General features: G+C 40.0%; 1 protein-coding gene across 11 annotated transcripts; it reads right to left on the bottom strand.

Annotated features, from left to right (window-relative positions):
• Positions 1–9630: 9630 nt before the first annotated feature.
• LOC107773321 (uncharacterized) lies at positions 9631–26686 on the bottom strand. 11 transcript variants are annotated; one of them, XM_075219050.1, is made up of 9 exons: positions 26529–26686; positions 25044–25336; positions 24653–24724; positions 24165–24232; positions 22707–22863; positions 21889–21972; positions 21682–21771; positions 10746–12505; positions 9631–9893 (listed from the first exon to the last, which is right to left on the bottom strand). In XM_075219050.1, the coding sequence occupies exons 2-8, from the start codon at positions 25314–25316 to the stop codon at positions 12443–12445; spliced, it is 807 nt and encodes a 268-aa protein (XP_075075151.1). In that variant the 5' UTR covers positions 25317–25336; positions 26529–26686; the 3' UTR covers positions 9631–9893; positions 10746–12442. The 11 variants fall into 11 exon arrangements, with proteins under 11 accessions (XP_075075151.1, XP_075075150.1, XP_075075152.1 ...); XM_075219049.1 differs by having other exon boundaries at positions 12305–12505; XM_075219051.1 differs by having other exon boundaries at positions 22707–22860; positions 26529–26685.
• Between the last annotated feature and the right edge of the window lie 238 nt (positions 26687–26924).

Below are 26924 nucleotides of genomic sequence, written 5' to 3'. Positions count from 1 at the left end.
TTGCACGATACTACTCACTCTATACCTCTCGGTAGTTTTAGTGATTTTGCCCTAATTGACTTTATCAAAACCAATTGGGTATGATAATTTGTGCAAGCAATTGAGGTTCAAATCGGGTATTACTATCTCTAGGCTTAACCCTTTAATTGGGGCTATCAATCTCTTGAATACGCCCCAATTCCTTGTTGGACTAATTTTCCTAGACTTAGGCTCTCTTTCTCAAGAAGAACCCAAGTCAAATAGGCACAAATTAGTGTTTGCAACCACTAATTCAATATTAAAACCATAAATTAGTCCAAATATCAAACACCCATAGACATTCAAGCCTTAAAACACAAGACTCATCAAATACTCACACTAGGGTTGAGCCACAACCCTAGTTAATGGGTCTACTACTCATGATAATAGAAGAAAACAAGGAAATAGATGAAGAAAAAACCCATAATATTTAATTACTAGCTAAAACTTGAAGATTCAATGATAAAACTATAGTACAATTACTCAAAATAGTAAAAGGACACTGTTCACGAGCGCATCTCTGCTTAAAACTACCACTGATGACCTAAAATGGGAAAAGAAACTATTTATACTAGGACAAATTTTCTGGACAAAAAATACCCCTACAGGGGTAGTGCGGTCCGCACAAAATTGAGTGCAGCCGTACTGAGGCTTTTGGCTTAAAACTTCTTCTCTTTGAACTTGGCCACCGCGGGCCGCACAAAATGCACCGCGGCCATGGTGACTTCTATTGCGGTCCGCACAAAAAGGATCGCGGACCGCATTAGTAATGATTCCCAAATTGGCAACTCTCTGAACTCCAGCTTTGCGGACTACACAATATCGAGTGCGGTCGCAATAAAGCCAATGTGGTCCGCATGAAATGCTTTGTGACCGCATTGCTTGAATGTTTGAAATGAGCACCTCTCTGAACTTCCTCTTTGCGGACCGCACAGAATGAAGTGCGGCCGCATTGGTCCTGTTACACTATGCTTGGACTTGTTCTTGATATTTTTGCATGTTTGACCAAACCGTACAATCAAGTACAACATGTAAGCCTTTGAGACTATTTTGTACACATTTCTAATCAAAACTCAAGTAAGAAGGAGTGTAAAATGCATCATAATCCCTAGTTATCAACTCCCCCAAACTTAAACTTTTGCTTGTGCTCAAACAAATAAAATAAGACACACCCCTTAAGAGTAAATCCAAGAAAATTCAGCTGACCTAAAGTGACCTCAGCCGGCATCAATTGGGACTAACAATTGTCATTAATTCAAATGAATCATTAACAACATTCACTTTTTTAAGCACTGTGGATTTAATGAGACACAAGAGCATCAAGAGTTGACCCAACACATTAAAGAAACTCTTTCTATTACTTTGGTCATTGTGGAATCCAAACTCACATATCCTCAATTCTCCCTAAGCAAATTTCACCTTTAGGATTGTAGCACTCAGAACGAGGTTAATAGAAATACACTCATCTCTCTCAAAGAAAAGTCACAAGTCCGACTCTAAGTACCATATGTTTGCCCCTTATGTGAGTCACCACTAATGTAAGCTTCATTCAACTCAAGATCATATAGGGCTTTTGTGGAGACATAGTGAAGGCTCAGGGTAGGAAATGTTTGGTCTAAGTAGGTTCCATCTTCCCTTTAGCACTTCTTTTGCTTCGTTTTGGCACATATTCTCTTGACTTTTTAAGTCTTTTAACTTCTTTCTAAGGGGTTAGAGACACACATTGTCACTCTTTCTTGTTCATTTCAAATCTTTTTCTCATTTTTCAACTTTCCACACCTTTTATTTTTTTACTTTTATTGAATCCCTTCATTCTTTTCTACATTAAATATTCTTTTTGTCTTTTTGATTTTCTTCCTTTTTCATTGCCTTTTCTTTTCTTCATTTTGTAACTTTTTACACTTTGTTGCATTCCTCGTCTCTCTCCCCAAACTTATGCTTTTGCCTTGTGCTAAGGAAAGATCGGGTGCCAAGAGAGGGTATTTTAGAACGGGTAAAGGCTTGTATCATGGTTTTTGAAAGAAAAAGGTCTATGGCTCAAAAGGGTTGACTACGGATTTTATCATTGGTAGATTGTGAAAGTGTTCAAGATATCATTCGGATCAAGGAGATCCTATAATCACATCTCAAGTCAAATTACACTTAGAATTTTGCCTAGACAAACATTCAGGGCAAGTTCTAGACCAATGGCTCGGGACTTGGACTTGCAACAAATTCTCACCACACAAGTTATGGGATTGCTAAAGACACAGAGTCAGAGGGATGACAACAACCTTAGCTAAGATTTGAGCAACACAATGGTCCCGAAAAAACCATTTGATGATTATCGGCAAACACAAGAGTCTCAAGGTCACAACTATCACCATCCTATACACAACGATTTGTTTTTGACTATAGGATGAAAGGCAAATGTGTTAGGCCCAAGTGAAGCTTTGCTTGAGGCATCCTTACCAACTAACTACTAAAAAGCAAAAAGAAAACAGACTCAAACCCTTAAGAAGGTTTTCATGCCATCCATCATCAGGAAGAGCCACCCGATTCACACAAATTCCACCTTTGGAAAGAATCGTGGCATTAAGAATACCAAAGGCTTATTGTAAAAACTCAAAACAAGAAGCTACGAACATAAAATAAGAAGATAAGAAAGGAAAAATGCGAAAAGTAAAATGAATATGTACAAGAGGGGATTTAATCGAATATACAATAGGGAGAATGAATATATACATAAGAACGTAACTTTATATACATACCCAAAATTAAAAAGTACAAAAAGTGCAATGGAAATGATAAAGTTATATATAAAGAAAAAAATATTGTCATATATACAGTCATCCAAATAGGGCTACCCCCTCAAATGAAAGTTGGCATTGTCCTCAATGTCAACTAACCAAAATAAGCACAAAATAAAGAAGAGAGCAAAGAGAAAACTCCCTATAGGCCCTCCGTCTGCATAGGATCCTGAGTCTGGGTCCCTGGGTCCTCTGTCTGCTCTGGAACCTGTGACTGGCTCTCTGTGATCTGTGGCCCACTGGGACCTGGCCTGGACCTGGACTGAGTCCTGGGGCTAGCTGGAGGAACCTCCCTGCGGGTCTTCCAACTGTATGACTGCATCATCAGAATGGAGAATCACCATCTTCCTCTTGGGTGGCCTCTCTAACTCCTACTATGACTAGGGCTGGGCTGCTGGCGCCGGCTCATGCAATAACAAATTCAGAGGCAGGTGATCCGCCTTCAACCTCTCTACCTCCACCCGTAGCTTCTTCACTGACTCTTTTGAAGCGCGAGTCTTTCTCATTTTCTTCACCTCCCTTGCAAGCTCCTTCAATGCCTTTCTATGAGAGTCAATAGCATCTATCAACTTCTTCTGGTTATCTAGAATCTCCTTCAGAGTGTCCTCAACGGACTGTGGGACCTGTGGCGGAGGAGATGCTGACTGGGCTGCCACCACAATAGATAATACAGACAACTTAAAAGTAACTGTTTGCATTCAGTTGTTGATGCTGGCGAGGGTCTGGCTCAGGCGATAGGCAATCAAGGAGTACGCAGTCGATGATGGAATCTCTGGAGATTAAGAAGTAGAAGGTCCTGGGGCCACGTTGTTTGTGGTGGAAAGAGGCTGAGTAGGAGCCACTACCACTACTGGCTCTTCAAAGTGGCCATTAGAAGTTGTGGCATTGCCCTTGAAGTTCTTGCCTTTAGGGTTGTCATCACTCTATAGGCTGTACCAGGAGAATGGTGCATTCGCCTTCACTTTCATATCAAATTTCCGCTTCTCCACATCTAAGTCCTCAAGGTACATGGTCAAGAAGTTGGGGAAGGGATAAGATTTGTCACCTTCGTTCACTACCCGGGTAATTACCCGGAACATCACATTCCCGAAGTTAATCGGGTACCCTGCCATGATCGATGCCACCAATATAGCCCGGTGGATAGGAAGTGAGCTGTCGTAGGTGGTGGGGTCTAGTCTACTACACACAAATGTCTCCCACCCTTTAGCTTCAAAGTTCAGTGACCTTCTTAGAATCTTCACTCCCACAGTCAACCAATCGGGGGTGGTACCTGGGATTGCCAAGTACTCTGCCACCCAAGGACGAGCAGACTCACCCAATGCCATCTTCTCTAAATACCATGACTCATCCTCCTCCGAAAAGCCCATGTAATCATTTATTGTCTTGCCATCAAATTTCACCTTCAAGTTCCGCACTTTGGTCACTGTGGTACCCTTTTTTATGTGGGCAACATTTGTGTATAACTCCTTCACCAAGTGCTCATTGGTATCCTCCACGTGGCCTATGAAATAATCCTATCCAGCTCTCTTTCTAAACTGCCTCAACACATTGGGGTTGTGAGGCAAAAGGTCCCGGGTGATGAATTTACGCTAGGGTATTAGCTTCCTCTCGGGCCACCACTCTCTGAACTTGTGATAGGCAACCTCACTCACAAACCGGTCCTGACATGCCTCCGGATTTTTGGTCCTCTCTACCCCTCCTACTTGAGGCTCACCCCCTTCTACTTCTTCCCCTTCTTCTTCTACGAGCCCCTCCCCGGATAGTGAAGTTGTAGGAGAGGTGGAATATTCATTGCCACTACCTGCAGTTGAGCCCTCAGACGACTCAGAATATATGCGCACTGATGCTTGGGTAGTAGAAGAGACTGGAGGTGTATCCCTCAACCTATTCCTCTCTGGCCAGTCAGGAACATACTCTGGCACGGAGTCTGATGATGCCTCCCGGGAAGGTGTATACTCACTCCCCGATTGGTCAATGGCTCTGTCAGCAGCCTTTATGAGCCTCCTGGTATTTTTGATGTTTTGTCGGGCTTGCGGGGTCAATTTGATCATAACCTTTCCTCTACCCCGGGAGGACTTTCCTTTGCCCGATTGTTTTCTACCACCGCCTCGTGATTGAACCATTATCTGCAAGCAACATTCAATTGAGCCTTATTAGTATTAGTAGAATCAACGAAATTCAGAATTGCAGAAAAATTGTTGTAAACAGTCAAAAGTTCCAGAATGCGGACCGCACAAAATGAAGTGCGACCGCAAATAGGCTACCGCGGACCGCACAAAATGCATCGTGGTCCGCACTACGGTGGGGTTCATACTACCCACTCTCTGATTAAAGGCATTGTGGACCGCACAAAATGCATTGCGATCCACATTGAGACACTGCAGACCGCACAAAATAGTACTATGGACCGCACAGAAGCATAACGAACTGCACAAAATCTACCGCAATCCGCGTTGAGTGCCTAGCAGCAATCCAACCTAGGGTTCATGTTTTTCACATTTTTATTCCAAATTTTCACCTATTAATGATTACCTAGGTTTTGCATCAGTGTTGTGACTAATTATTCCTAATTAATACAAGATTAAACTAAACTATGCTACATAATTAAAAGAAAAACGGGAAGAAAAGAAGAAAAACTAAGAGAAAATGAAAGTCAAAAGAAAATAGCAAAATTAAACAACTAAGAAGGAATTAAAGTTACCGGAAATGAGATGCATGATGATTAATCGAGACTAAGCAGTTGAATTCGTGCAATTTAGAGTGATGAACAGTAATTTTTAGGCTTCTGAGAGTAAAAAGTCGAAAAGTTTGAAATGAGGGCCTCAGGTCCTATTTATAGAAAAAGGTCTTGGGCGCCAGCTCACCTCCCCACCGCGGTCCGCGGTGCTCAGAAACATAAAGCACTGGGAGGTTGGCCACTGCGGACCGTAAGAAATCCAGTGCGGTCGCAGTGGTCCACCACGGACCGCACAAAATGCAATGCTGCCGCAGTGGAAAACTTCAGAGACTCTTCACTTTTGACAAATCACTTTGTGGTCTGCATTGATTTCTTGCCCCTGCACAAAGGCCTTTGCGGCCGCACAAAACTACCGCTCCTGCGGTTTCTCTCCAGGCTGCCCTTTCCGCTTCTGCTCCTCAACACCCCCAGGTGCGGTCCTGCTTCTGCGGCGAGATGACCGCATCTGCGGTCCTTAAACTCTCAGCCCAAAATCGCATTTGCGGCTCTCCTGGCCGCTTCTGCTGCTCCGCACTTGCGGCCCAAGCCTCGCATGTGTGGTTACGCCAGAAGACAGCTGCTTCACTTCCTCTTCCAATTTCCAAAATTGATCTGTTAACCATCCAGAATCCACCCGAGGCCCCCAGGACCCCAACCAATCATACGAACTAGTCCCAAAACACACTACGAACTTGATCGAGGCCTCAAACCATATCCAACAACGCTATAATCATGAATCGACCTCCAATCCAAGCTAAATGAACTTTAACATTCGATCCTGAAACCTATCAAATCACATCCGATTGACCTCAAACTTTGCATACAAGTCATATTTGACGTTACGGACCTACTTCAACTTTCAAAATCGGATTCCGACCCCGATATAAAAAATTTCACTTCCGGTCCAACTTCTCAAAAACCTTCAAATTTCTATCTTCACCCAAATGATTCCAAAATGACCCACGGACCTCCGAATTCACTTTCGATCGCGCTCCCAATACCAGAATCACCATACGGAGATATTCCCAGACTCGGAATCCTAAACGGACATTGATAACACTTAAATGCACTTTAACCCAAACTTATGAAATTCTTCCAAAATGCTAACTTCCACAATAGGTGCCGAAACATTCCCGGGTCTTCCAAACCCGGTCCGAACATACGCCCAAGTCTGAAATCATACGAACCCGCTGGAACCTTCGAATCCCAATTCCGAGGTCATTTGCTCAAAAATTCAATCTTAGTTAATTCTTTCAACTTAAAGCTTCTGAAATGAGAATTCTCTTTCTAAATCAACTCTGAATTCCCCGGAATTCAATTTCGACCATGCGTACAAGTCATAATACTTGAAGTGAAGCTGCTCATGGTGTCAAACTGTTGGATGACGCGCTAGAGCTCTAAACGACATGTCGGGGCATTACATTCTCTCCCACTTAAACATACGTTCGTCCTTAAACGTGCTAAGAACTGTGCTGGAGTTGTCCGAAATCACTGTTTAACACCTCGAGCACCTACCCATGCTATCACAACTCAGCTGAGCACCCTAGCTCGATCAATCTAAAGATATCCTTTTTCACTTAAGCAAATAAGCCTTAGAGCCCAATTCCAATATTCGGAATTCTCTGTCAGGCATGTTCTAACATACACTCACCGTATCAATAGCTACACGCAGCACCAAAATATGACTGCATACCTTAGCTGAATTCACACCTTGCACTATTTTACTCACAGGACCACAATAATATCCTCTGATCAAATTAGTCGAAATTCCAAGAATTTGATGCTCCCATTGCACCTCATGACATACATAGGTCTTGATCTAACTCTTACAATACTGTCACGACGGAAGAGATGTGTAGAAATTCATAAACCAATTACCGAACCAACAAATCATTGGGCCTATACTCCTGATAAGAACCATCACCTCATTCTGAACCAAATAATGGTCTTAGCTCCTTGATATACTTCATATAATCAGATTGCACTGATCCTAAATCCAATGATCTCATCTCACCCAGTACGAACTGTTCATCCCGGACATGATCAAAAGTCTCATATGACGCCATAATGTGCCAATAGGCTACCAATTCGAATGCAATACAAAAGGAAAATGAACTCTGAAAAGTAAATCCAATTACCCCACTCGCGAATAGTACATGCGATGCGAGCACATAGCTAACACGAGTTTTCCTCAGAAAAATAGGAAACAAAACACATAAAAATAGATATAGGGAATTGTACTGAACATCACACTGTTGTGGCGCGCAACCCGATCCAAACAACATACCCATGGCGACGTGCCACCCGATCCATATATAAAATTCATATAAGATACATGCCGATCTAGATTGCCCATTGCAACAAAATACCGAATATCGGGTCACAAGCACGCTAAGTGCATAATACTATCCCTGGGGAGATATATAGCGCTATAAGCTACAAAACTCAAGCACAACTGAGGTGCATTATACGATCTGAATCTCAAGAGCCATTCTGCTCATATAACACCATCGCTACGCGGAATCTCAACACGTAAGAAATTCACCAAGCCATCTCATAACTCACGCGGCGCGATATATCATTACATGAAATAGCTGACGACAAAATAACACCCTGACTACTCTTCCATAAGGAGCGCATTGTTGAAATGAACACATCTGGCCTGATATAGAGCCCATATTTATATTTAAATCCATTCACATACCTTAAGACGATTTTGATCGTACCGAACTAGGCCAATAATCTTTCCTGGGTCCATAATAACCCCCTTTTTCCCATAACACACAAGAACAACCATCATAATCAGAGTAATCCTCCACAGTCCACAACCCAATAAACCGAGTGCTCTCCGGGCATCAATTTTCAATTTAACGACATCACTACAATCTTCATACTTGGTTTAACTTCTTCAATCAATCAAGTGGCTACATGCCACACTTATACAATCTTCCCGTAGGGCACGCTCCCACAACCTTCCGTAACAAATAACAGGTCCGTACATCCAAACCACCGGCCGCACTAACTCTAAAAAGCAATCAAGAATCCTTAACCAGGATGCAAAGTCTCTTTCACAAAACACCAATCTCAGGTGACGCTGAAGACAATACCAGCTTACTTTAAACATCCAAACCCTTTTCCTGCTCATCCGAGCTCGTGACATCCTTGTCAACACCGAACTGCAACCTTGATCCTCACTTCAAATTCCATACCACTCACTGCACTCCATGATCTCTAACAACCATTTCTCCAATATTATTTTATAATATCTTACCCCAAAGGCGAATCGTAGAAGACCATAACACCGACGAACTTAACACATACAATTGAGGACGACGACACTAGATCGCAGATGAAAATTCCACCATGCTTGAAAATACCAAGTCTCTTTACTCCATCACCCCAAATCTGGACATTCACAGGCTAATTGTTTTTCCTCCACCGGAAATGAAATATCAGATCTCTGAATCGTGCACTGAGTAGACTTCCTTTCAAATCATTCACCGCCCCAACACATAGGCAAGTATCCTACCATCAAGTCAATACTGTGTGATAACCAATCATAAGCATCATAGAAACATGTGCATAGCCTCCAAGCTCTTAGAAGCATAACTATCGAGCCAAAACGATAGAAAAATCCTTCCGCCAGGCAACGACAATAGCCCGACCAACTATACCGGGAGAAACATCCCGCACCACATTTGTAGTACCATTAATATTCTTCAATTCTCGATTTATAACAAGCGGTTCGCGTCACATAAGATTGAGTAGGAAGGAAACAAGGGCATAAGCCTCAAGGAATCAAATCGCACGATGAGGAATCAAGAAGGGAGGTGCTCCTAACAATCCTGTAGCCTCTCGAAGATAAGTACATACGTCTCCGTACCAATCTGCGAGACTCTACTAGACTTACTCATGACTCCTGAGACCTAAGGGAACCTAGTGCTCTGATACCATGTTGTCACGACCCAAAATCCACTAAGGGTCATAATGGCACCAGACACCACTGTCAGGCAAGCCAACAACAATTTACTAGCAATTTCTTATTTTTTGTTTATTTTGAAATTAGTTCCTTTAAACAAATAAATAATAAGTAATAAACTCCACTGAATAAATGCAGATGTCTTTATAAAATTTAACTACTGAAAAATCTCGTGATCATCCCAGAACCCGGTGTCACGAGTGGATGAGCATTTACTAGTGAATGAAATAAAATACAGTGATTGTCCGGAATACAAGTGGACAGAAATGAAAATACAATGCAATACTCTGAAGGAGACTCTGCTGACTGCGGGGCGCCTCGATAATGCAGCTCACCTAAGTCTCTGTACCAACCATCCACAATGCCACTAAGTCACTAGCCACACATAAACCTGTGCAACAAAAATGCACAGCAAATGTATTATGAGTACGAAAACAATGTGTACCCAGTGAGTATCCCGTTTAATCTCGAAGAAGTAGAGACGAGAGGTCGACTTCGACACTTACTAGTGGTCCAATGATAATATAGTAAAAATTGGGTGGAGATCATGGATTTTATAAAGCAATTATAAACTCATACAGCCAGATAGCAGGTAGACAACTTCTCAATAATAAAAGGGTTTCCAAAAATTTACTTTTCATTATCTTTATCCATTTATCTCTAGCCAGGAAAGGCAAGTATCAACATTAAAAATTCTCAGGAAAACAATATAAGCATGGGCATATCCTGCCGAGGTCGTATAGCCCAATCCAACATAAATGTAAAATGTGCACTACCGAGGGTCGAACGACGCGAACCATAAATGCATCTATTACCCCGCTCGCGAATCATACATGCGACGTGGTCAACATAAATAAACAAATACCCCGCTCGTGAATCATACATGCGACGCGGGCACACATAGATACACACAGTCAAACAGCCAATTAAGAATTTATCGGAGAATGTTTATCCAAATAAAAGTCAATTCTCTTTTAATAATTTAAGAAAAATTAAGTTTAATCCTTCTAGAAATTTATTTACCAATTCGATAGGATTTAGGCAATTCAAATGTCAATAAGATTATAAATATTCCAAATATAGCATGTTTTTGGGTCCTAGACTACCCGGACTTAAACATAATAGTAGCTACGCACGAACTCTCATCACCTCGTGCGTACGTAGCCCCCACAAATAGGAGCACATAACCAATATTTCACCTATGGGGACAATTCCCTCTTACAAGGTTAGAAAGGAGACTCACCTCGCTCCGAAGATCCATAACCAACATTCCACGCCCTTTCAAAGACCCGAGTCGATGAATGCTCCAAAACTAGCCAATAATTATGTATATCCATTAACATATGTTCAATTACTCAATACAATCCAATATATAACAATTCCTAACCCCGATCGAAAAGTTGACAAAATTGCCCTCGGGTTCACGTGCCCGGATTTCGAAATTTTTTGAAGACAAAGTTTACCCATGAACTCACGAACTCAAATATATGATTTTCTCTTAATTTCATACCCAAAATCGTGGTCAAAATCCAAGAATACAAATTTTCTAGGTTTTCCTCGAACCCCTGAATTTCTACCAATTTACATGCTAAAATCCATACATAATCACTATATTTAACTCAAGATAGGTAGAGTTAGCTTACCTTGTCGTTGATGATGAAAACCCCACTTGAAGCTCTCCAAAATCATCCACACCAAATTAAAATGGGGAAAAATGACCAACCCCCGATTTTAACAGAACTTACTGCCTCCAGCACTTCCGCACCTGCGGTCACAAGAACGCTTTTGTGTTTCCGCAGGTGCTCCCCCTCTACCGCTTCTGAAGTTTCTCTCCAGGCTGCCCTTTCCGCTTCTGTGCCTCAACACCCGCAGGTGCAGTCCCGCTTCTGTGGCGAGATGACCGCATCTGCAGTCCTTACACTCCCAACCCAAAATCGCATCTGCGACTCTCCTGATCGCTTTTGCTACTCCGCATCTGCGGCCCAAGCCTCGCAGGTGTGGTTACACAGAAGACATCTGCTTCACTTCCTCTTCCAATTTCCAAAATTGATCAGTTAACCATCCGGAATTCACCCGAGGCCCTCGGGACCCTAACCAATTATACCAACCAATCCCAAAACACACTACGGACTTGACCGAGTCCTCAAACCATATCCAACAATGCTAAAATCATGAATCGACCTCCAATCCAAGCTTAAAGAACTTTAGAATTTCAAACTTCAACATTCGATGTTGAAACCTATTAAATCACATCTGATTGACCTCAAACTTTGCACACAAGTCATATTTGACATTACGGACCTACTCCAACTTCTGAAATCGGATTCCGACCACGATATCAAAAAGTCCACTTCCGGTCAAACTTCTCAAAAACCTTCAAATTTTTATTTTAGCCAAATGACTCCAAAATGACACACGGACCTGGAATTCACTTCTAATCGCGCTCCCAGCACCAGAATCACCATACGGAGCTATTCCTAGACTCGGAATCCAAAACAGACATTAATAACACTGAAATGCACTTCAACCCAAACTTATGAAATTCTTCCAAAATGCTAACTTCCACAATAGGTGCCAAAATGTTCCCAGGTCTTCCAAAACTCTGTCCGGACATACGCCTAAGTTCGAAATCATCATACGAACCCGCTAGAACCTTCGAATCCCAATTCTGAGGTCGTTTGCTCAAAAATTCAATCTTAGTTAATTCCTTCAACTTAAAGCTTCCGAAATGAGAATTCTCTTTCCAAATCAACTCTGAATTACCCGGAATTCTTTTTCGACCATGCGTTCAAGTCATAATACCTGAAATGAAGCTGCTCATGGCCTCAAACTGCTGAACGACGCGCTAGAGCTCAAAACGACCGGTCTGGAATATTATCATTGGCTTGTCGGCCTCTCCTTTGAGCTTGAGGTACTATAGGAACCTCATCATCAATATTGTCATCTACCTCCTCCCCTGACGGAATATCTCCAAGATGTGGGTTGTTTGCTGCCATTTTGTACCTGAAGTTGTGACACACACAAATTAGTAACAAAGAAGGAAAGAAGAACAATACACATAACTATTTAGATAGATAGCCAAAGCTGTTAGTTCCCCGGTAACGGCGCCAAGAAGTGATCGAGGCCAACCCTGCACTACTACAAAGTAGCGAGAGTGGTCGAAGTAGCTTTTACCCGAGAAAGTCGGGATCAATTTTCACAGGGAGCTAGAAATGGGAATTGAGTTTCTATCTAAATTAGAGATGCATAATTGCTCCTAATTGCACTTCTAATCATAGTTGGTTTTAATATTACTTCTAAATTTATACTAATAAGATGCTAAATTAAGCTAAGAGTAAACTATTGAATGTTGTCTAAATAGTTAAAAGACACTAGGGAAGTGACTTTCTCCTAGGTGGATACTTGACGGGTTCTCGAGTCTAAGGCTAGGTTGTCATGTTGGGGATACTCACTCTATACCTCTCAATAGTTTGAGTGATTTTGCCCTAATTGACTTTCTCAAGACCAATTGGGTATGATAATTTGTGCAAGCAATTGAGGTTCAAGTCGGTTATTACTATCTCTAGGTTTAACCCTTTAATTGGGGCTATCAATCTCTTAAATACGCCCCAATTCCTTTTTGAACTAATTTTCATAGACTTATGCTCTCTTTCTTAAGAAGAGCCCAAGTCAAATAGGCACAAATTAGTGTTTGCAACCACTAATTCAACATTAAAACCATAAATTAGTCCAAATATCAAACACACATAGACATTCAAGCCTTAAAACACAAGACCCATCAAATACCCGCACTAGGGTTGAGCCACAACCCTAGCTAATGGGTCTAGCTACTCATGATAATAGAAGAAAACAAAGAAATAGATGGAAAAACCCCATAATATTTAATTACTAGCTAAAACTTAAAGATTCAATGATAAAACTATTGTAAAATTACTCAAAATAGTAAAAGGACATTATTCATGAGCACAGCTCCGCTTAAAACTACCACTGATGACCTAAAAATGGGAAAAGAAACTATTTATACTAGGCCGAATTTTCTGGACAAAAATACCCCGGCGGGGTTGTGGGGGGGGTAGTGCGGTCCGCACAAAATCGAGCGCGGTCGCACTGAGGCTCTTGGCTTAAAACTTCTGCTCTCTGAACTTGGCCACCGCGGGCCGCACAAAATGCACCGCCGCCCTGGTGGCTTCTGTTGCGGTCCGCACAAAAAGGACCGCGGACCGCATTGGCAATGATTCCCAAATTGGCAATTCTCTGAACTCCAGCTTTGCGGACCACACAATATCGAGTGCAGCCGCAATGAAGCCAATGCGATCCGAATGAAATGCTTTGCGGTCGTATTGCTTGAATGTCTGAAATGAGCATCTCTATGAACTTCCTCTTTGCGGACCGCACAGAATTGAGTGCGGCTGCATTGGTCCTGTTACACTGTGCTTGGACTTGTTCTTGGCACTTGTGCATGTTTCACTCCTTTTTGAGCTGGTTTTGACGGATTGTCACCTTATTGACCAAACTCTGCTATCAAGTACAACATGTAAGCCTTTGAGACTATTTTGTATACATTTCTAATCAAAACTCAAGTAAGAAGGAGTGTAAAATGTATCATAATCCCTAGTTATCAGTTGGTATAAATAAATACTTGTTTTTCTATAAAATAAAAAAAATGTGGCTATAAGTAATAATATTTTAAAATTTTGTTGGTTTATCATAAACATGGTGTAATAGTTTGCTATAGGAGGTAAAATTTTCTTTAAAAAACCAGCAGTACCCCTCCCCCTCCCCAATTTTTAATCCAAAAAAGCTTGAGTGGAGCCTACCCACCTACAAAAAGTAAAGATTTTTGGTCCCACGTGCTAGCTAAGGCGTTATCTCGGACATTGTTGCTTATATTTTGGCTCCAGATCACAAAATTTTCGACTTTCTAAAACCTGAAATCGAGGTATTCCGACTTAGTTTTTGTTAAAACTTGTATAAAAATGCATATTAGTTGTTTTTTTATGTGCTCTATGTTATTTTGTGATTGTTTTGCAATTTAATTAATTTGTTATTTTTTGTCCGGACTATAGTATTAGTGTGCTACAAAAATAGAGAAATTATTATTAGTTGTTAAAAAATATTAATTAGTTATTTTTTACTGTGGTATATGTAATTTTGTGATTATTTTGTGATTAAATTGATTTATTATTTTTATCCGATTTAGATTATTAATTTGCTAAAAGACTAGTAAACTAGATAAATTTTTACTTTAGTTCCCTATAGTGATATCTTGTGGCCTAATGTAGTGTTCGTATTTGTAATCTACTCACTTTTTAGCGTAGTACAACGTAGTGCCCTTTAGCGTAGTATCCTTATAGTTATAGAAATGAATCATTTAAATATCTCTTATTCCCAAAAATACATCAAAAAGCTGATATTCAAACACAAATTATCTCCAATTATAGTCAACAGATGTAAGAACATAAGAATTCAGGTTACATTGGTGCTACTGGCCTCAAATATTGTGTCCTAAACCAAAATGTGATTATTTAATAATTAAATCTTGTATAGTTATGAAAATTAATTATTGAATTTTAGTATAGTAAAAAATAAGTCAATAACAAACAAACATATTAAATAATAAAACTAACATATTAAATAATAAAACTAACATATAAAATAACAAACTTGTTGAGTGAAAAATCGAAAAAAAAATTTCTCATCACGAACATTAGAATTCAGGATACAATTGGTGCTACTGGGCCTCAAATATTGTGTCCGGAACCAAAATGTGAATATTTAATGATTAAATCATGTATAGTAAAAAATAGGTGAATAACTAACAAACGTATAAAATAATAAAATCAATATATAAATTAATAAAACTAACACAGAAAATAATAAAACTAACATACTAAAGTAAAGTATAAAATATAAAATTACAATATTGAAAATGTATCAACCTAAATAACAATATAGTAAAAATATCGAATAAAATTTAATATTCAAAGCAATAGAAAAGAAAAATAATGTAATTAATTTTGTTCAATTTACAGTAGTCGTCATGGAGGTTTCGCTTTTACATCCCGGACCTGCCTCCCTAGAACTACTACTGCTACAGGCCGAGCATAGGTCTTCCTACATATGGGAGGGGGAGTTATTAGCCCAGACTTTACGTTCTAGAGAATAGACGGCGTGTGAGACTTTCTTAAGGACCACCAATTCCATCCTCGTGTAGTCAGACGCTTGCAGGATATGGGGTTTTATAGGATCATTGAGATTGGCTGGCTGCAGCTGGATTGGTCTTTGATCACGGCTTTGATAGAGTGGTGGCGACCAAAGACACACACATTCCATTTGCCCTTTGGCAATGCCACTATCACGTTGTAGGACGTAAAGGTCCTGTATGGGCTGCCGGTTGATAGACTTGCTATTCTTTGCCGCAAGGCATGAGAGATTATAGGGGAGCTGAGTACTTGGACATGTTGTAGTGGCTCACCGACATCCGGCTAGAGGATGAGGGTGTATTAGTTGGGGCTAGTCATCTTGCGTTGACGCCCATCCTGCTGCATTTGGAGGCCATGCATGATGATATTACTCATGATACATCGGAGCTTCATATTAACCGGTACGCGAGGTCGCTGCTACTGCGTATGTTTGGAGGCGTATTGTTTTCGAACACTTCGGGAAACCTAGTCAGCTTGAAATTTCTTCATCATCTTAAGTGGCTAGATGATTTACATTAGTACAACTAGGGTGCTGCTATATTTGGTTACTTGTACCGGCAGATATGCCGGGCATGCATGGGCACCCAGCGAGACATTGCAGGATTTATACCGTTGCTGCAGGTGAAAACATAGTCAAATACTCTCTTCATTATAACATTCATCATAAAAATATACCTTAAATTTTACGTCCAAATTATATATTGGGTTTGGGTCTGGGAGCGGTTCCTGTAGTTTCAGTCACCTCTACCACTCATAACTCAGGATGCACCACCTCAACCGTTTCTTCCTTTGGCTAGGAGGTGGGTTGAGAGGCAGGGATACGAACGCGAGTACGAGGCTCGATATAATCTCCCCTATTGCAGAGATTTGTTGGATTTGCTGGAGGACGCGCAGGTAATTCTATACTTAAGTTTACTTGGCCTGCGTTAGATATGTGTTTTGTTTACTCATGGTTCCTGTTTTTATGTAATAGTTCATTTGGAGGCCATATAGCGACGAGCTAATAGTTGGTTTTCCTAACTATTGCTCGACCTGGAGACTTATCTGGAGCTCTTCCGTCCCGTTGATACGTCTCGATATTGTCGAGCATCATGCCACTGAGCGAATCCTTCGCCAGTTTGGTCGACCACAGCTTTTACCTCCACCGCCATCTTGGGTTAGGATACATTACCGGCGGGATGATTGTTCGAGGGTGGACGAGGCATATGAGGCATGGGTAGAGGCATAAATCGAGATTGGGACAAGCGGCGTGACCAGATTTCGCCACCCCTCCACCAGAGCTTATGGCTGGTGCGCGTGAGCATATCAGCTGGTACCACAGCATTACCCGACTTATCATCGGGAATCCCGTTCATCGCGCTGGCGGTCAGTTCATTTCATACGCTAGGAGGCATGAGGCACTAGTATGTTATTTGGTATACTTAGTTATAACGTTAACATTATCATTTCATAATAAATATTTTACATGTTGTGCAGGTTATTGGACTACATATGTTCCACCAGTTGGGACAGCAGATGCAACAACATGTCAGAAGGGAGCCGCTTTGCACGACTATGGCCTTCAGGTTACAGATTTGGCGGCCCGGACATTGCAGTGAGCCCGGGATGATAAATGCTTAGCATACAAGGTTGATTATATGGCGCTAGAGCAGTATCATCGTGGGCCAGCAGTGCAGCCTGAACATGGTCGGCATGGTAAGGTGTTCCATGAGGCGGGGGTATGCCACGAGGTAGGGGTGTCCCACGAGGTCGTGGGGGTCGGCGAGGAGGTGGTCCCCAGCAAGAGGGAGTTGAGGCACCTATTGAGGATGTTGAAGTTGATCATATAGGTGACCACCCTGATCCTAGTGATGTGCCTTCATTTAGCTTGGGGCTTACTCCAAGGACTTCGTAGGTGACTCGTCAGCTCCATTGTCGATTGCGGGCACGATCTTTACCTCATATGGCTGTGATGCGTTGTTTGCTGACCCTCCAGAGGCATAGACAGTTGCTGATGCTCGTCCGGTATGAGATGTGGATAGTGAGCGCTGACTTAGCTATGGCTCATCACCGAGGGATGCTGAGGATCTTCTACAGGATTTGGTTAGTTTGCATTACTATTACTTAATTTTTGTGTTTTTCATTGATTATTCATAATATCTAAAACATATTTTTTTAAGCCATCATCTTTGCCCGTCGCGGAGGCCACTAGGTACGACACTCACATGCTTGAGACGGATGAGTATATTTAGGAGCCCACTGCGACCATGGTAAGACATTCTAATTATTTTTATGAAATCACTATTGCATATTTCATATACTAAAATATGTCATTATTCTGTAGGTTATTGCTGCACCGACGACCCCTTTTACCGAGCCTGCCATCCTAACTGACGATCATGATGCAGCCCATCCTCCGATAAAGAGGCGTCGTGATAAGGATGATCCTAATAGTGTAGCCGGGCGGGATGGGATACGCCTCAGGGAACGGCTGCATTAAAGCATACAGGATGTGGGACACATTAATTTTTTTTTTTTAATTTTATGTACATATGACATTCAGTAAATAATAAAAACTATTTTTATTGTTTACATTATATGTGCATTATGTTTTTATTTCTCCGGTTCTTCGTTATTTTAATACTACAACACAAACACAAATATAGCAACTTAACATAATTTAAATTCAGTACAAATAATAAAAATACAAGACACGAAAAACATAAAGATAAAATACTACACTCAACACATACATGTCATTGTTTAGTCACTATAGCCTAGTATTCTCTGCTCCAACCACTTAAATTTCTCTTCCAGCTTATTTTTTTCTTCTTCCGCCTCTTTTAGTTTCTCCTGCAATGTCGCAATTTCTCATTTCATTTCAAACTCATGGCGTTGGCATTCGCAGTTCATTTTCCAAATATAATGCAAAGATTCTTTGTAGCATTCCTGCTCAATGGATTCATCTACTATTCCTCAAAATTGCAATAATTTTCATCATTACCTCCAAACCTGTTTACACACATCTAGTATCTGCGCCAACATGACCATCGGACCAACATGACTTCATCATACATTGTTTTCCACAATAGCACATTGGTTGGTCATTGCGTCCAGACATTTGTTAATGCAAAAAAAAAATACCCTGCTTTTATGAAAAGTTTTGCTATTTGTTTTGGTTAAGCGCAGATAACAACTAAAATGCGCTAGTTATTTATAGGCAAGATAACACACATAATATAGTATTTAACCGTGATATGCTTCGCGTACTAAAGATTCTTTTGGGTACAATATAACTTTTGCAGGCGAGCAACTTTTTACATCGATAAGACAACCCACATAACATAGTATTTAACCGCGCTATGCTTCGCGTTTAAAGATTCTTTCAGGTACAAAGTAGCTTGGGGCACCGGGTGTCAAGTAAAGGAATTTAGGTGGATCGCGCTAAAGTTGACGTGATAGCAAAGCTTCCACCTCCCACTTCAGTCAAGGAAATCAGAAGCTTCCTTGGGCATGCCAGTTTCTACCGGAGATTCATAGAAGATTTTTTAAAAATTGCCAACCCTCTCTGTAAGTTGTTAGAAAAAGATCACCCCTTTTTGTTTTCTGATGATTGCAGGGTAGCATTCGAGGAGCTGAAAAAGAGGCTGGTCACAACACCTATCATTGTTGCCCCCGACTGGGAGCAACCATTTGAACTCATGAGTGATGCCAGTGACTACGCAGTGGGGGCAGTGCTAGGACAACGGAAAGACAAGCTAATGCATCCAATCTACTATGCCAGTAGAACGCTGAGTGGAGCCCAGTTGAACTATACTGTGACTAAGAAGGAGATGTTGGCTGTGGTGTTTGCTTTCGACAAATTCAGATCGTACCTGATTGGCTCTAAGGTAATTGTGTACACTAATCATGCAGCTCTCAGGTATTTGATTGAGAAGAAGGAGTCTAAGTTGCACCTGATTCGTTGGGTGTTGCTACTGTAAGAATTTGACCTCGAAATTCGTGACCGTAAGGGCACAGAAAACCAAGTCGCTGACCATCTATCACGACTTAAGGGAGCTGAAAACTCAGTTGAGGTTGAGGATATTCTAGAAACTTTTCCAGACGAGCAGCCAATTGCTACTAGTCTTGAGGAAGTGCCATGGTATGCAGGCTTTGCAAATTACCTGGCCAGCGGTATAGTTCCCTATGACCTTTCCTCTGTACAAAAGAAAAGGTTTTATCGTGACTGCCGCATGTATTATTGGGATGAACCTTACCTGTTTTGAATATGTATTGATAATATGATCCAGAGGTGCGTCCCCGAGATAGAACAATCTTCTGTTTTGCAGGCATGTCATGCATCAGCATATGGAGGGCATTTTGGAGGAGTCAGGACAGTTGTGAAAGTGCTAGAGGCCAGTTTCTTTTGGCCAACAGTGTTTCAAGATGCGCACCAATGGGTGAAGGGCTACAACGAATGTCAGCGAACCGAGAACATTTCCCGTCGCCATGAGATTCCCATGAACCCGATTCAAGAAGTGTAAGTATTTGATGTCTGGGGGATTGACTTCATGGGACCTTTCGTCAGCTCCTTTGGCAATAAGTTCATACTTGTTGCTGTGGATTACGTGTCCAAATGGGTAGAAGCTGCAGCGTTGCCCACTAATGATGCAAGAGTGGTGGTGGGGTTTTTGAAGAAGAACATATTCACCCGTTTGGGGACCCCGAGACCGATTATCAGTGACGGAGGCACCCACTTCTGTAATAGAGCCTTCGAGAAGTTGCTAGCAAAGTATGATGTACGCCACAAGGTGACAACCCCTTATCACCTGCAGACCAGTGGACGGGTGGAAATGTCTAATAGAGAGATAAAGAGTGTATTGACCAAGACTGTAAACGCCACTAGAACTGATTGGGGGAAAAAGCTAGATGATGCACTCTGGGCTTATAGAACTGATTTTAAAACACCAATTGGTATGTCACCATATAATGCTAAGAAACTAACCTTTAGATGAGTCATGTAATTAGTAAGGAAAAATGCTACATATAACTTTTAAGTGTCTACAAGAAACGGGACCCAAATGTTGGTTACACTGCAAGTCGAACACAACCAATATTCTCAAATGTTGAACCTGCTATTAGTTTCCATAATTTTTTATCATGACAAAATGACATTCTCTGATCCTTATTAATTCAACTTAACCAGTAGTGAAAATGGAGTCCTGAAATCACAGCGGAACCTCAAAACTTGCATATTGAAAGTAGTAGTGATGTCATTCTCATGCTCAAGATGGCCATTCAGTAACTTCCACAATGTATATAACCACTTGCCTACTGTTATTTCCATCACTATCAATAAGCTGAACGTGTTTAATACTTAATGGAGAAAATTTTTAAAGAAAAAAAGGACAGGGCCAACTTAGATTTTGAATTCTTTGGAAGTTAAAGAATTGTAAAGGTGACAAAGACTTATTAGGAAAAGAAAAAATAATTAAATGTACATTTCATCCATGAAAGTTGGACTTTTATAAATAGCCAAAGATGGAAATCAAAATAGTTGGTTAAGCTTGGAAAAAGCATGTATTATAAAAACTTACAAGTGTGCATAAATATAGCAACTAATCAACAATTACCACCACAAGAAAAGCAGAAAACACCAAGGGATTTGCAGCATAAGACTTACACATTGTGCATGAACATAAAGTATCACTTAAATGTGCAAATATGAAGACAAATGTTAACTCTTTCTGTCCCATTTTATGTGGCACACTTTCCTTATAAATCTGTCCCAAAAGAATGATACATTCTTATATTTGGAAATAATTTAACTATAAACTTCTCATTTACCCCCCTAATGAGATGATTTTAGCCATACAAATGTCTATGTCTTGGTACAAACTACAAGTTTCAAAAGTCTTTCTTTTTTTCTTAAACTCCATGTCCAGTCAAACAGGAATGAGGGAGGGAGTAATATAGTCACAGAAGTTACTTAAAAAGCAGAAAAAAGTCACTAACCTGCCTTTGCCTGCGACGCTGCAATATACCGATAGCCCAAGCTATAATGTAACAAGGTAAAAGAAAACCGGCAGCACGGAGTAGGAAAAGCTGTGTCAAGGATCAACCAGATCATTAGTCCCACACTCCTTACCATAGAGTATACAGTATGTCATAAACTCATCTTAGAAACTAACAAACAGAAATAATATTCCTTGTACTACTTACGGAGAAAAAAACGGAAACATCATCCTCATCCTCATCAGCATTTCCAATGGTCAGAGCATGCCTCAATAACAGAAGGGCCATTAACTGCAGGAAAACAGAGTGCATCATTCAATAAGGTGAGCAAACAAAGTAAGAAGATTTAAAACAAAACTTTGTCATGAAGATCCACAGGTTTTGACATCCATAAACACGTAGGGCTACATGCCGTACCGCAAAAATCTTCAATATATTTAGGCAAGAAACTAATTCTCATGTCTGATCCAATTGGACAACCAGAAGAAAAGCAGCACAAGAAATAAGAAGAGTAATAGAAGGAGAAGAGGAGAACAAAAGCATGAGCTCCACCAAGAAACCATTTCAACAACTTGCAGGGAGAATCTTGAAAGACAAGCATGAGTGTGTAAATAACCAACACCAGGATAGAATTATATAGAAAAAGGGTGGATGAGTTAATATCTTCTTTTTTTTTTTGATAAATAACTTTTTCTCTTACATATCAATACTAAAATATGACTCCAATACGATGAAAATCGATGAGACGAGCTGAAAGATGCATCCTTGGTAAAATTCTATAACCAATTCAATTTCACTCTGAAGTCTATTCCTAAATTACCATTACAAAGCTTAACATGAAATTCATGTATCACACTACCAAGGTTACTCCCACCCTCCTGTCAAGAGAAGCTTTTCTATCCATTCATGTATATACTAGCCAGAGGAACCATTCTAATGCATGCCCAACATTACTATTTGCCACTACTTAGCAAAAGAAAGTTTGCCATGCAATGGAACTACATGATATAGCTTCAGTTGCTTACTATTAAAGCAGCAGAACGACAAAATGCAGCTCCACTAGCATTTGAATCAGCATATTCATCATAGTCAGCGTCTAGAAGACGGCGTTCAGCGGCAGCCATTGCAAGAAGTCGTGGATCATGTAAGTCAATCTGAGTGCCACCCACTGTCCAACCTCTACTTAATCCACGTGGTTGAATTCATCATTGATACATAAGACAGAAAAGAAGCTTTTCAACACAGCAAGATTGCAAAAAGATGCTCTATTTATATTTCAATTGCTATATGACCACAGAGGCACCAGAAGCAGAGAGAAAGTGTCTGGATTTTATTGAACAATAAACCCAGAAAAACACCGTCAATGGAAAGAATTAAGGACAGAAAAAAAATAGTCAGAACAGATCACTTAACATAGGCAGAAGATATTAACGACAAAAAGTGGCATCATTGTAATTATCAGATTATGTTACAAAATTTAGTAACAAGGCCAAATTATGCACTAATAGTATATATCGTGAAAATTAAAATATCCCAAAAGATAAAAAGTTAAACATGTTATACGAACAGTAAATGGCAAAGATCTTTGCGGCTAGTTAATACTCTTATTTCTAAGTATTTTTTAAGAAGCCATAGTTGTTGGTCCACGGGAAAAGAAAAATATTTTCATCCCAATGAAGCTGAGTTTTCATTTAACTACAACTCAATTTAATGCAGAACTCAATTTGTTAGTAAGCGAGGCTTTTTCTTTGCCTCAATAGGATTAGTAAGGTAAGGTTTAGCCCGGTTAGTGTTGCCTTGGTCCTATGCCTTTAGAAATTATCCACACGGCTATGAGATTATATGCCCTCGTGAGACTTTGCAGGCAGCTACACCATGAATCCTCTACATGAGGCTGTCATAGGCAATGTGAGGCGCAGATGAGTGATTATATAGCCAAGGCATATGGGTAACAATACCGGTGCTATTGTCCCCCTTATTTGTACTTTTCCTAATTGTTGTATTCTTCTTTTCTTTTATTAATATAAAAACTAGCCCTAGGCACTTGCCTAGCAGATTGCCAAAAAAAAAAAAAAATAACAAAAATCAACATAAATAGTATGTAACTGTCACTGAACACCAATGATTTTTTTCTATGATTAAGGCTTCTGTTAGTGAAAAATGTTTGCTAAAATCTATCAAATAGCTGAGCATATTGTGAGGTTTCTGAAGAAGCAGAGGAGATTCACATATTCAAGTACACGGGAAGCCTAAATACAAACAACAGAAAGCTTATCCGTTGTCTTCGCTTTTTTTTTTTTTCTGGGAAAAGGGGAGAAAAGGCATCCCACAGTAAAAAAAAAAAAAAACTATATATCACATATTTTGTGCTGTAATTACCAAAATCCGCACAGTGTCAATACTCTCTAGTTAGTTTAAGGGGAATGACTGAATGGTATAAACTTTGGTACACAGATGAGAAAATAGTTATGACTTGAACATACCTAATGTCAATGGCTGTATCTTCAGATTGGGGAGGCGGTGGGGGAGCAGTATAGCCAGGTTGATAAGGCTGCAGGTTAGACAGAAAAATTTCTAAGTTTCGTAAGCCTGCCAGCTAGATAGAAAAAAATTCGTGTACTTGAACTACAAACTCCTTCAGTAAGTATTATCCAAATTTGTGATTCTAAAGTATCAATGTCCTATATTTCTGAAGTAAGAAAATGAATATACAGCTGAATTGCTGCATAGGAATTCGTGACACTCCTTCTAGCCAGGAAAGAGTATTGAGGAAGGAAAGTGCAGGCACACATCAAATAAATACGGTTGTCTATACTCTCGGCTAGTACAGAGTCAATTATGACATCTCACTATCTCACCTTCCCTCACTCTTTTCTGGCTCAATCATCTTAACATGTTTTGGGAAGGGAAGAGGCAAAAGGTAATTATCATACTCAATGGAACGAGGTAAATAGACTATGCATTGAAATACCTGATGGCAAATCTCACAAGTTATATCTCCCTTTTCATCGCACCATCGCTGGACACATTTTCTATGAGCGTACTGGATTTTGCAACAACGAAGTAGATGAGAAATGAAGAAAGAATAGTTAGGCTACCAATAAAAGCTCATATAAGTACAAAAAAATAGTTGTTGGACATTGCATCACAGAGAGATAAAATAAACTCATCTATTCTATGGCTCCCAGACTTTAAATTCTAAGGCAAATCAAAGAGAATGTAAAGAACTATAAAAGTTTGGTATACAAATACATTTTATGAATTGCTGACAACAAAACATTTTTCAGCTTTAGTAGGTAATTGCAGCAAACAAGCTCATTGAACAAGAAGAGCATAAAAGTTTACCAACTTCATAAAGATACCTTCAAGCTGCCACTGCAACGACAAGGAACCTCCAAATTTTTCACACTATCTTCTTCCTGGCAAATCCGGCATTCCACATTCTGAAGTAATGGCTCTTCTTCACCTCCAACTCCTAGATGTTCGTTGTCATTAGCATCAATAACTGAGGACGTACCAACTACCTGAGAGCAAGATCTGCCAACAGAGGATTCTGCATCCTCGGACCTTGGCAGCGAGTGCAAAGATTCAGGTGTGATGAGACGATCAACACACAAAACCAAGTGTTCTTCCATTAGCAATTCACCAACTTATCCTAAGATCATCAAACATCATCAGCCATCTCACGTGACAAAAGTATAAGAGGAAAAATTTGGAGACGCACTAAGCAAAAGAAGATTTTCCAACCATCACACATAACAGACTACTAGGGCTATTGGTTTTGGTGAATTCAGTATACTTTAGTGCTGTATAGATTGGCTTAACCTTTGTATGGCATTGCACAAGGTTAGCCCCCTATTTTGCCAAATAAATGTTGCTACATACTAAAAAGACTATCACATGTCAAGAGAAAGGGATTTGAAAAGCATAAGATGTACATTTCTTTAATTTCCTTCTAACAAGGTTTAGGCTCCTCTCAATTAGTATAAAAAATCCACAATGCCATAAAAACGGCAAGGAAACTGGATCTCCTAGTTTGAATTCCCAAACAGATATCCCACTACCAAAGAACAGCAGCAGACTAATCAAGAGGGATGGGTCTTATTGCTTCTTTCTTTTTCGGGTAGGTAATAAACTCCATACAACAACAAACCCACTGTAATCCCACAAAGTGGGGTCTGGGAGGGGCAGAGGGTACGCAAACTTTAACCCTACCTTGTGAAGGCAGGGAGGCTTTTCAATTAGACCCCGGCCCAAGATAAAAGTAAAAGAAGCAGACACAACACATAGTAACACCAACAAGATAAGGTAATAAACTCTATAAAACTGAGATTTCAGGGCCATCCCATTTTAGTAAATATACAGCTATAATGGTGTGCTCTTGAACACAAAATTGGAGGATTGTAGCTAAACGAGCTTGAAACCTAACATCATATTAACAAATTGACCTATAAAAGCAAGTCCAAAACTCAATTCAAATTTTGGAACAAAATCAAGACCATAAATTAGTAACCAAGCTTGAAACTTCAAGCTTTGTAGATCAAAAGATGAAAAAATTAACATCTTTTACGATCAATTTCAATTAATCGCAATAAAGGGAATTAAAAAGTAAGAATCAAGAAATTCTGGACCAATTAACTCACCCAAACATAAAAAACATAAACCCAAAACAAAAAGTTACAATCTTGAACTAGGAATTTATATTAAAGAGTGTAAATTAGACACATGAATTTGAGGTGCCTGAATTAACTCACTCAAATGTAAAATCTTAAACCCAAAACGAGAAAGTTACAATCTTGAGGAAATTTAGGACAAAATACAGATGAAAAGATAAGAATTTGAGCTACCTGGATATTCAATTTTTGATGGGTTTTGCTTTTCTGAGGACAAAACTTAGAAGCTAATGAATATATACCGAGTCTTTTTCGGATGAAGAAAAGTCGCAATTACACTTTTTCCTTGTGGGGTTGCTTAGAAATTGATGATTGATAAAATAGATTAAAAGGAAATGTAGTTATAGCACTGTAGTTTAATGTTAAGTCTTTTTTACTTTATGGATTGTGTCGAAGTTTATGGATACATGTGAGAGTTAAAATTACGTATATCTCTTTTTTTTGGTTCCCAACTGGTATCCAATATCCATATTATTACCCAACTAAATTCGGATTCGCACCGGAAAGTCTCACATTGAAGAAAGCGCTTCCTAACAATCCATATACAGGGGCTCGAATCCGAAACTCTGA

The sequence above is a fragment of the Nicotiana tabacum genome, chromosome 8 (assembly GCF_000715075.1).
Source record: "Nicotiana tabacum cultivar K326 chromosome 8, ASM71507v2, whole genome shotgun sequence".
NCBI classification, from domain to species: domain Eukaryota; kingdom Viridiplantae; phylum Streptophyta; class Magnoliopsida; order Solanales; family Solanaceae; genus Nicotiana; species Nicotiana tabacum.
Note: the sequence above shows the minus strand (reverse complement) of the source record. Positions and strands in the feature narration are given on the sequence as shown.

What these genes read in the sequence shown, in the direction of transcription:
- LOC107773321 (XM_075219045.1), bottom strand. Translation starts at nt 25,316, where the DNA reads ATGGAAGAACACTTGGTTTTGTGTGTTGATCGTCTCATCACACCTGAA. An exon ending in GATACAGCCATTGACATTAG is followed by an intron (nt 22,864 to 24,164) that starts GTATGTTCAAGT and finishes ACGTGGATTAAG; the next exon opens with TAGAGGTTGGACAGTGGGTG. An exon ending in AGCGTCGCAGGCAAAGGCAG is followed by an intron (nt 18,176 to 21,681) that starts GTTAGTGACTTT and finishes GCTTTAATGCAG; the next exon opens with CCGTTCCCTGAGGCGTATCC.